We start from the raw sequence: 11,807 nt of genomic DNA on the forward strand, positions 1-11,807 counted from the left end.
AGACTCCCTGCTAAAAGTGAAGCCTGACCCTGAGGATCATGACCTGAGTTGAAACCAAGAGTTAGGGGCAGCCTGGGTGGCTCAGCGGTTTAGTGCTGCCTTCAGCCCAGGGTGTGATCCTGGACACCCAGGATCAAGTCCCACATCAGGCTCCCTGCATGGAGCCTGCTTCTCCCTCTGCCTGTGTGTCTCTGCCTCTCTGTGTGTGTGTGTGGGTCTCACATAAATAAATACAATCTTAAAAAAAAAAAAAAAAAAAGAAAACTAGAGTTAGCTGCTCAACTGACTGAACCACCCAAATGCCCCCATCATATGGGAGTTCTAAGCTGAAAGGATTAAAAGCAGAAGGACTTTATATTTCAGGAACAAATGTAATTTGAGTTACCCACTGTTTTCCATTATTGACACCACCACTTCCTTTTATTAGCAGACATCACCAAATGAGATAGGAGACACAAAAAAAACCCCACCAATCTGTGGAGAGACAGAGACAGACACTCCATCTATAAAAATACATTTTCTGAAGGAGCTTCAAAGCTAGAGGTGAAGACAGACACTAACAGCTAACTAAGAGAAGGCCAAATAAAACACAGGCTTCCAGGCACCTGAGTGGTTCAGTCCGTTTAACATCTGCCTTCAGCTCAGGTCAGGATCTCCGGGCCCTGGGATCGAGTCTCGTATCAGGCTCCTTGCTCAGCAAGGAGTCTGCTTCTCCCTCTACTTCCCCCACCTCCCACTTGTGCTCTCTCAAATAAATAAAATCTTTAAAAAAACAAGACAAAACATATGCTTCCTCTGACCAAAGATGGAACGATCTGAACATCAACAAGGACAGGGGATCTCTGGGTGGCTCAGCGGTGTAGCGCCTGCCTTTGGCCTGGGGCGTGATCCCAGAGTTCCGGAATCGAGTTCCGCATTGGGCTCCCTGCATGGAGCCTGCTTCTCCCTCTGCCTGTGTCTCTGCCCTTCTCTCTCTCTCTCTCTCTGTCTCTCTCATAAAATCTTTTAAAAATAAATAAACAAGGACATGAATTATACTGGATTGAAATACATAAAATATGTCTAAATATATCAGATCATAATGATATCAACACAAAACAAAAAATCATTGTTTACCCTTAGAAGGTGCTATGAAACCCAATTCATTATTTTGAAAACTGGTAAGAAAAGAGAAAACCACACATAGAACCTAGCTTCCCTTTATGAACAATTTTCAGTTATCTGAAACTGTTGACAAAATAAATATTTATGTATTCTAGCTAATAAATTACAAATACAGAACATTGTCAATTATGCCACAACATAATTGAGATATTATGTACCCCTAATGAAGCATCAATACCATTTATGAAACAGACTTACCAAAAAAATTCAACCTGAATGTGATCTAACCCCTAAATGATGACCAACTTAGAAGAAACATAGAACAAAGAAGAATGTGTTAATCCCATGGGTATGCAATTAACAAGTACCTCTCTCTGAAGAACTATGGGACAAACAACCAGTTTTTTTCTATTAAAATGTGCAAGAAGAAAAAAAGAAAAATGGAAATGAAACTCATAAAGAGGGACTAGAGAGGCACAACCACCAGCTGCAATGTGTGGTCTTGATAAGCATCTTCATTCTAACTGTAAAATAAACAATGAGGCAACTAGGGGAATTTAAATATATTTGATGATATAAAGGAATTAACTTTCTGTGTGATAACAGTATTGTAGTTAGACATTGAGAAAGAAAGATCATCTTTTAGATATATGCACTGAAATACTTAGAGATAAATTCAAAATAATCTGGGGTAGAGTTGGAGTGTGTGGAGATGAAACAGGATTGGCCATGAGTTGGTTAATTCTTGAAGGTGAGTGAAAGGTAGGTGGACAAATGAAGATGTGTTGTACTATGCCCTCAATTTTATAAATAGCATATAGCAGCTTTTAAAAAGTTAAAAAACAGAAGGTTAAAAAAAACAAACAAACAGAAAATATGCTATAGTAAAGGCCATCCAGCTTGTGGCTACTTGGCTGGAAACCAAAGTGGAAAACCTTGGGAGGTGATCACATCATGTACCCAAACTGGCTCTAGAGCCAGGACCAAAGGCTGGGCTTAGCTGTGGATCTCTGCACACCCTTCTTGGACAAGTCGGGCAAAGTTCCTGTAAGCTGTGTAGGTCCTTATACGATGGGCAGTATTAGGAGGCTGGAGGGGTGGGTGATGGGTACTTGTTTAGGGTCACAGAATAGGGGCCCATGGGAACAAGTAGATAAGGGAACCACTTTGGGAAGTGACTGAGGCTTCTCTGGCTGTGTTTACTCTCTGTCTCCCTTCACTAAAGAGGGCAGGGGAATATGTCCATCTTACTTGTTCACTGCTATTTATCCAGTGTTTGGCACAAAGTAGGCTCTAAATAAATATGTTGAGGGCAGCCCCGGGTGGCTCAGTGGTTTAGCACCTGCCTTCAGCCCAGGGCCTGATCCTTGAGACCCAGGATCAAGTCCCTGCATGGAGCCTGCTTCTCCCTCTGCCTGTGTCTCTGCCTCTCTCTCATTCTGTGTCTCTCATGAATGAATAAATAAAATCTTTAATTAAATAAGTAAGTTGAGTGAATGAACTCTAATAAGAGTCAATAAAACACATGCTACAATAGCCTTGTAAGCAAACTGTGCTTGTAAGCAACTCACACTACTCTCAATTAAAATATTTTAACAGATCAACGACAGTATTACTTTACATTTTTTTGTTGTCTGTTACAAGTTCTCACACACAGCATCTCAATTAAAACCTCACAAAACCATACTACCATGTAATCAGGCCACATACTATTTAGACTAGAAGAACAAAGGACTCCTGACTTTTGGTCAATATTTCTTTTTCTGTATCACTCTGCTAGTAAGATTTACAATTAGTCAAGTGCTAAATAAAGATAAAGCATGTTTTCCAAGAAGCAATTGTATCTTCACGATACTACACTAAATTTCTAATTTAGCCTGAAAATATAAGTTTTGTAACTCTGGGTAAGCTACATTATAATTCAACATTAAAAACTAACCTAAGACCAAGAGAACAGTAAAGCTAATAGGACTCTATGCTTAAGGAACAAAAGTGACCTTGTGCTTCAAAGAGGGAACCAGATGTATAACATTCAGACATTCCTCTGCTGAACTATTAACACAAACTGGTTGTACTGGCAGAGATCCTGATTTTTCAGTGTTCAAACAAGTTACACCCCATGAATCTAACCTTAAACCAGAACAAACTGGAAAGAGAAAAAAACTGCTATAAACCAAAGGCAATTTAAAAGTCCATGAACGTATTTCAAAATGTGACTTTGCTTAGGAAATCCAGTTTGGGTGTGATTTATTTCAAGAGGCATTTTCAAAAAAATATACTTACTAATGCTAAACAGTGAAGTTTTTTTTGAACTTCAAAGTTGTCTTTGAATTTCAAATTTATTACAGAATCCCATCCCTTTGTGGAATAAAGTATTTGGAATTTGAATTCAATTCATTCACCCACATTCCAGCAGATATTTCACTAAATAGGATATATGATCAGGTTTCAAAGAAACAAAAGAAAAAAAAAGAACTTCATAAAGTCTATACTACACAGATCATCTCCCTATATGATGACTTCCAGAAACACTTAATGTTGGAACACTGTGTGTTACCTTTATTAATACACTGATGACAGTATTGATCCACTGTCAACAGAGAAGTCACCGGCATGTCTGCTACAAAGGAAAAAATCTAGACAGTGAGAGGTAAAGACTCACAGATGCTTCTCAACTAGAATCACTAAGACTCAAAGAGACAGAGTTTCCCATCATGTCCAGTTATTCATTTTATACCTGATTGGAAAGGTTTCTTGTTTGTTTTCAAGAAAATATTATGAAAATCAAGCAAATTTCAAAGACAGTGGGAGACCAGAAAGTCAAAAAACATTTCTGCCCCATCTTAATCTCAAGTCATTCTTTGGTGTAGTAATTTTCTCATTTTTAAGACCCTACCACCAACCTTGCTGCTCAGGCAGCAGAGATCTTCAAAGCAATAAAAACAAAGGCCTTTTCAATCACAAGATCACTCCTTGGCTCTTGGACTGAAAAAGAGCTCCCTTGGGATTCCTATAGGAGATTCAGTGGAATAGACTGAAGCTCAATCGCTCTTACTAAAATGAGAAATTGGGAACCCTGGGTGGTGCAACGGTTTGGCGCCTGCCTTTGGCCCAGGGCGCGATCCTGGAGACCCAGGATCGAATCCCACGTCGGGCTCCCGGTGCATGGAGCCTGCTTCTCCCTCTGCCTATGTCTCTGCCTCTCTCTCTCTCTCTGTGACTATCATAAATAAATAAAAATTAAAACAAACTAAAATGAGAAATTTTTGAGGATGTATGTACTACTTCTTTACTCTTTAAGGCCAAACACAGCTAGTATTAAGAATTCTCTCCATATGCTATGTCAGACTTCCATTCTGGAAGCCGAACTCTATCACCTGAAAAAGTTACCTTTCTAAGTAGAAAAAAACAGTAAACGAGCCAATTGTAGAACATCTAAGCCCTTGTGTTGAGGCAGTCAAACAACACCATCATCACTTAGCACTACACTGTATTCTGATTCAGTTTTAAATGCTTCAAATTGCACACAAACAAGTGACTGAAGGATTGGCCACCTACCTAAAATTCATAGTAATAACTTTTTGTCAGGGGCAGATTTTGATCTATGCCAACAACTAGAATTGGCTCATCCCCACAAACCTCTTAGAAAAACCTTAGCCAGCACCTGGCTGGCTCAGTGGTTGAGCATCTGCCTTCGGCTCAGGTCATGATCCCAGGGTCCTGGGATCGAGTTCTACATCAGGCTCCCCAGAGGGAGCCTGCTTCTCCCTCTGCCTCTGTCTCTCCGTGTCTCTCATGAATACATAAATAAAATCTTAAAAAAAAAATGGTCTCGGGAAGCTATACAGCTCTCTTTAAGAAAGGAGAACCACTGGTTCTAAACTCTAAAAAGAAATCCATAAAAGGATGAATTTTATGGTATGCAAAATAGATCTCAATAAGAAAGAAAGAAAGAAAGAAAGAAAGAAAGAAAGAAAGAAAGAGAAAGAAAGAAAGAAAGAAAGAAAGAAAGAAAGAAAGAAAGAAAGAAAGAAAGAAAGAAGAAAGAAAGAGGGAGGGAGGGAGGGAGGGAGGGAGGGAGGGAGGAAGGAAGGAAGGAAGGAAGGAAGGAAGGAGCCTTTGTATAGTTCGAAGTGGCTATCCTTTCCACAAACTGATTGACACTCAGTTTTTTTTCTGGGGCTTGACTTGTTCCATTCTTCGGGGAAGGGAAGAATGCAGACAAGAACTGGAAACCTTTACAATAGCTCAACTACAGTTCTGTCATTTCTGATACTCATGAGGATTAAGAACGGTATTCCAAAAATACATGTTGAAGAGTTAATTTACATATCTTAAAATAGTTTTCAACCAACAGTTTGCAAACTATATAACCTATTCTAATGTGTTAATTATCATATATCGATATGGCATATGACTGTTAGAGAAATTGCCTTTTTCATTACAATTCTAGCTCAACTTCTGTTCATCAGATAAATAAAGTCATAATAAAGACTAGCTTTATTAGCTTTACAGTGATATTTAAATGAAATGAGTACACCTAAATTCTTCCCAATAGTAAAATATAAAGTAGTACAAAGGCAATTTCCAGCTAATTATATAAGATTTAAATTTGTGCCAGATAACTTACACTTATATTGCCAGAAAAAGAGAGCATCTGTAGAGTTTTTATGTAAATGTATTGAACACAAAAAAAGTGTGCTCTTTCCCATCTTAGGATACTATTTCTAGATGTTACATAAGGAATAAGCTCAAATGATACAAAACTGTAAAGTTTCACAATAATCATGTTCCACGAATTTATTCTTTAATCACGCACATTATAAATACCAAGAGTAATTTCCTATTACCTTGGGAAAAAAAAAAACAAAACTACTTTTGACATACTTACAAGAGATAGCAGCAAACTGAACAGGTTACCAACATGGTGATGATAACTCTAAAAACAAACAAACAAGCATCATTAGATAACCAGCAAACTAAGCAGACATTGTCGGATGGCTTAAGCCTCCTTCCCAAATTATCAAACTGGTAAGGTCTGTGCACCAAGAAAAGGGAACTGAATCTGCTCAAACACCAACAGACTGCACTCAGAAGTTTAAGTAATTAATATTTGTATTTAAAGGGATATGTAAAAAAAAGGGGGGGGGGATATGTATTGAGGCCGCGGCTTAGATAACTAGTCCAAACCCCCTACAAATGAACACAAAAGGCCACACCGACAATTAGTTTTGACACCTAAGAAAACTACCAACTTGGTAGTTTTCTCTGACACTGTACTTGTAAAAATTTAACTTTCTAGGAGCACCTGGATGACTCAGTTGGTAAAGCATGCGACTCTTGATCTTGGGATCGTGAGTTCAAGTCCCACATTGGGGACAGAGATTACTAAAAATAAGCTTTAAAAAAAAGGCAGAACTGCATAGACTTACAATGAAAACGAGATGATTCCTTCAAAAAAATATATGTATATATATAACTTTCCAATGTTGACCTCTCCCCATCTCTATTCCTGTCTGAAAAAAGTTAAACGTGGATCTCTGAGCAGCTGAATCTCAATATTTAAAAAGTTGAATTCATGGTATCCTCTCCCCATTTCTCTTTCCAAAGACTCCTCTTCCCAATTTCCTATTCCCCAGAGGAAACTGTCATTTTTCACCTATCTGACCCACTCCTCAAATCTCTCATCATTATGTTCACACCTCCTATGTACCTTTAGTCATCAAACGCTAGCAGATTCAAAACGTTCTTCCTTCCTTTTCATCCTATCACAATCACCTCAGAGTCATCTTTCTAAAATAAACTTTCATCACATCATACTCTGAAGTTGAACACCTTTCAATGCTCTCCATCCTCCATAGGAATAATTTCCAAAGAGGGGGTCTCCACATCCTACAGAGGAAGCAAGACTATCTCCTAGAATGCAAGTAGCAAATATCAGAATTCCTGTCTTTATTTTCAATTCATCCTTTATAAGTTATGTGTGTGCTCATGTACTTTCTGTGGTTAATACTGACACATCCGTTCACTCAGTAGATTTTCAATGAGTATCCAGTATGTACCAGACTCTGGGGAAAAAGTAAACAAAACGGATGAAAACCCCTGCCCTGGTGAAGTTCACAGGATCATAAGGGAAAACAAACGACAACAAACAAGATGAACATTAAACAAAAACTATTTACTTATGTATCATTAGTCTGGCAGGTGGTCAGTAAGTGCTAATGGAGAGGGGAAAAAAGCAAGAAAGGAGGATAAGGGTATACAGGGGTTGGAGGCTATGCTTTCAATTTTAAAGAGGGTAGTCAATTGGGGCACCTGGGTGGCTCAGTCTGTTTATATGACTGCCTTGGGCTCAGGTCATCTTGGGATCCTGGGATGGAGCCCTAAGTCAGGCCCTCTGCTCTGAGGCAAGTCTGCTTCTCCCTCTGCCTCTCCCTCTGTGATCTCTCCCACTCTCACTTTGTCAAAAAACAAAACAAACCAAAACAACCTTCAAAGACAGCAGTCAGGAAAGGACTTGCTGAGGACATGGCAAGTGAGTCCAGACCTCTGGACAGGGGAAAGAGCAAATGCAAAGGCTCTATGGTACCAGCAGTTAAGAGAGGACAGAGGCCAATGTGGCTGAGCAGAGCGAGAGGAGCCTAGTAGTAAGTGAGGTCGGGGAAGGGGAGAATACAGACAAGAATTGGAAACACCTTTAAAACAGTTCAATTGTAGTTCTGCCATTTCTGACGCTCATGAGGATGAAGTGCAATCTCTGAAAGGAAAAGAGAAGCTATTTGGAGGGATATGAGCACAGGACTGACAAAATCTGATTCAGATTCTAAGAGGACCTCTGTAGAGGAGAAACAAACTGGGGGAGGAGAGGCAGAGGGAGAAGCTGTGAAACCAGTCTGGGGGTGGAGTTGGGGGTGTGGACTGCAATACTTCATGGACCAGGCTGGTAGTATTGTAGGTAGTGAGAACTGGACAGACAGACTCTGGATATATTCTGAAGCAACATTCTTCAAAATATCTAACTTATACATTATGCTTATAATACACAAATAAGTATGCACGTGAGTTTGTGCTACAAAACTTTGACAGCTGCATAATAAAAAATGCTTGAAGAGCTACACAATCAAGTCCAGCTCCTTCCTGGTCATCAGTTCCCTCCACTCATCCTCACCACTGTCCACTTTCAAACAGCAAACTTCCACTCCCGAAAGCAGTTGGCCTCACTGTCAACCAAAACACATCAGGTTTACTCTTCTCCATTCTGAGCTTTTGCACATTTTCCTCCATTCCTCTGCCTCGACCTGGAATCCTGTCTTCTGTCTCCCCCAAGGACCACCTCAGACAGCTGAAACTGCTGAGGCTATTTTTTTGTTACCTGCTTCCCAGTTTCATATAAAAAGCCCCCTCATTAAACTATCACCACCAGTCAGGCTGGCTAAGTCGGAAGAGCTTGATCTCTGGGATCATGAGTTTGAGCCCCACACTAGGAATAGAGATTACCTAAATAAATAAATAAACTTAAACCGAAATAAAAAATAAAATATCCCCTCCAAATATGCCACTTACTATTTGGGGTGAAGTGTCATGATGAATGCAATTTACTTTCAAACGGTTTAGCAAGATTATATATGTGTATATATACACATGTACACAAACACATATTCACACATAAAAAAGCAAATATAAATGTGTTGACAATTATTATATCTAAGCAGTGGAATACACACTCTTACTATTCTTTCTGCCTTGCTGTATGTTTGAAAATATTCTGTATGCTTGAAAAAACAGGAGCTGACTCAATTCCCTGTGATCTAGCTCCATCCCATGCCCCACATCTACCCCTAAAGGAGCCACTGTGAAAAAAATCTGAAGCTTTCAGACCATCTGTGGATTCCTAAAGAGAGGGAAATCATGAAAAAAATGGTCAGGAAAGCTGATTCCAAACACAAACTGTTTTTTATCTGGCCCATTTTCAGTTATAAAAAAGAGTAAGAGTAAGGTGTTTTCTTTAGGTTACAGAGAGATTTTTCTGCACTCTGGTGTGTGTGGACCTTGCAGGGTATAGGATTTAACATCAAAATCTCTTCTTCCCTTGCCACACAGTACCTTTACTTAATCTATCTCTCTTTTTTTAAGAGTTTATTTATTTATTCATGAGTAACACAAAGAGAGGCAGAGACATAGGCAGAGGAGGGAGAAGCAGGCTCCCTGTGAGGAGCACAATGCAGGACTCAATCCCAGGACCCTGGGATCACCACCTTGGCCACAGGCAGACACTCAACCACTGAGCCACCCAGGTGCCCCTACTTATCTCTTTAATCAAAATGTTTTTAATCCTTTAAATCAGAATTGTTCTGATTAAAAATTCACCTAGTCCTTGAAGCAATTAAGTTCCTTCATGTATTAAAAAACACTTTCAAAGCCTTTCAGGAGATAAAGAGGAACTAGTATTAATGCAGTACTAGTATTTCTTTCCACCTTACAATGAGGAAAGGGAACACTGAAAAGTTAATTGTTCAAGGTCACAGGGATCATCCAGCTTGGAGCAGTGTTTCTCAAAGTGTAATACAGTAATTCCTAGGAGACATTTTGTGTTTTAAGAACTGCTCAATCCTGCCAAGAGCAGGAAATAAAAGGATTAGGGTAGAGGCTGTGAATTAGACCCAGATAATTTATCATTGGCCCGTCAAACCTGAATCATGACACTAGAGTTGGAAACTGAGTAGTCCATGTATTACAGGAGACATTTCATTACACTGGAAAACAGCAGTGGCATCAAGTCCCAAGGCTAGGTAGGCATGGTGGGTCCCAAATCAGGGTCTTTAAGAAAGGAGTGGTCAATGTTACAAGCACATCAAAAATGCTTTCCTGAGTATTTAGAGTGGAAAAGCAGACAGTAGGGTAATGAAACAGTTGAAGATAGAAACAACAAAGTATTTTGTTGGTCTCTAACTCCAGTAGGAGAAAGATGTCTAAGAAATTCAATTTGGTTAATACAAATTGATTTAATAACCCTAGAATTGTAACACTCTGCATCATCTGTTATAGTCTAGAGAGATGACCCTCTATAACTGATGTTACTGGGAGGAGAGGAGGGGAAATCGAATGCTACCAAATGATAGAAATTCATCTACCGTTTTTCCTTTTTAAACAAGGTGTGTTTTACTTTCAAGCTAGATAGAAGTACCAAGTCTAATACAAGTGTATTCCAGACAGCAAAAGGAGTTTAGGTCACAAAATATTAAGGAAGTGATAGCATTTTATTTCCCCTAATAAAATAGAATTATCCACTCAATGGGTATTTACTGAATGAATGCCTACTATGCATCTATGCATGCTGCATAGGCCACCAATTTGTTGGTGCTTGGCGAAGCTCCAACTTAGCCTAAGTTTCACTCCACATGATCTCGGGATGAGAAAAAATGACTAAAAGGCAAAAGAGGAACCAGAAGGAGGCTGTTCCAAAGCTCCTTTGAAGACAAGGCTCTATCTCATACTACAATAGAAAAGATTTACTTAACAAATAGATAGAGCTCTATTTAGCCAAGAAGTCTAGGTTTTAGTCAATCATTCTAAGAACTTGGTACACTCGCATACAAGCGCAGAACCACCCTCAAAAGGTATGACGCAGGGGCTTCTAAACAATACCTCCCGCCCTTCGGTAATTAATCTCGCTTTAGATCAGGCCCCAACTACCTGGCGCCCACTAGATGCAAGGCCTGGGCTCCGCGCTGCTGCACAAGCTTGTGTCCCCTGCAACTGCGACATGTGGGGCACAGAGGGCAAGTTCTGTCTTATTTGATCCTTTCCTTTAAAGTTTAGGCGTCATTTGAGCGGAGGGCAGGGCTAAGGGGGTGAAAGCCATTTAGAAGAGACCACACTTCTCCCTGAGTCGGTATAAACCCGTTTCCCACGCACCCTCCCCAGACAGGCCCGTGGTGAGAAAAAAAAAATCCCCCTGAAACCCCTTCCCAAGGAGGGTCCGTCGGGAGTCAGCGTCCTCCCCCTCGGCCCGGGGAACAAAGAGCTGCCGCCGTAGGAAGCCGGGGGTCTGCAGGCGGTCGGGGACCACCCCGCGAGGTCTCTGACCCGGGCAGGTCGCCCCCGCCCCGGGCCGTCCTCGCCGCGCGTCCTTCCCAAGGCGGGCCCCTAGCGCACTTACCCCCGGTTGGGACCCTTAGGGATAAACCAGGGCACGCAGAAGCCGACGAAGCCCCAGAACACGCTCATCACGATGAGAGGCACCGTGAGGCCGTTGTACGCCATGGCTGCCGCGGAGGCGCGAGCCCCTGCCCAGCCGCCTCGCTTCGGTCCCACCCGGAAGTGTCAACACCGGGCCGCGTGACCAGCGCGCAGACCCGCCTCCACGCCCCACGTGACTCCGCGCCGGACTCCGCCCCCCCCCCCCCCCCCCCATCCCGGGCCCCCTGGTCTTGGACTGTGGTTGCCGCGTGCGGTAGCCTGTTTGCTTACTTACCTCGAGTGACCACCAGCTTTCTTCATTAAGCAGAATGGACTCCGGGATGAGATGGGAAGTCGGACCTATACTCGGTAACATCTGCTCCACCTCCAAACATGATCCCAAACTTTCACCTGGCCGGTATGCGGGATATAGAGGGTCATCGTGTCCGTCTAAGCAGAAATTCTGCCGTCCTGAAGTTCCAGTCCAAGCGCTGCCTTCTCCAAAACCGGTTTCATTCTGTTGG

The 11,807-nt window shown here is 41.3% G+C and overlaps 1 protein-coding gene across 1 annotated transcript in view; it reads right to left on the minus strand.

The window, feature by feature from the left end:
- The window catches only part of ATP6V0E1 (ATPase H+ transporting V0 subunit e1), a 31,988-nt gene extending 20,519 nt beyond the window's left edge, over window positions 1-11,469 (minus strand). The window contains exons 1-2 of the mRNA XM_025434670.3: window positions 11,264-11,469; window positions 5,996-6,043 (exon numbers count right to left, since the gene is read on the minus strand). Of these exons, the coding sequence (XP_025290455.1) occupies window positions 5,996-6,043; window positions 11,264-11,367 (152 nt within the window). The 5' untranslated portion in view covers window positions 11,368-11,469. The remainder of the gene's footprint in view (window positions 1-5,995; window positions 6,044-11,263) is intronic.
- Window positions 11,470-11,807: the final 338 nt, after the last annotated feature.

The sequence above is a fragment of the Canis lupus genome, chromosome 4 (genome assembly GCF_003254725.2).
Source record: "Canis lupus dingo isolate Sandy chromosome 4, ASM325472v2, whole genome shotgun sequence".
In the NCBI taxonomy this organism is placed as follows: Eukaryota; Metazoa; Chordata; class Mammalia; order Carnivora; family Canidae; genus Canis; species Canis lupus.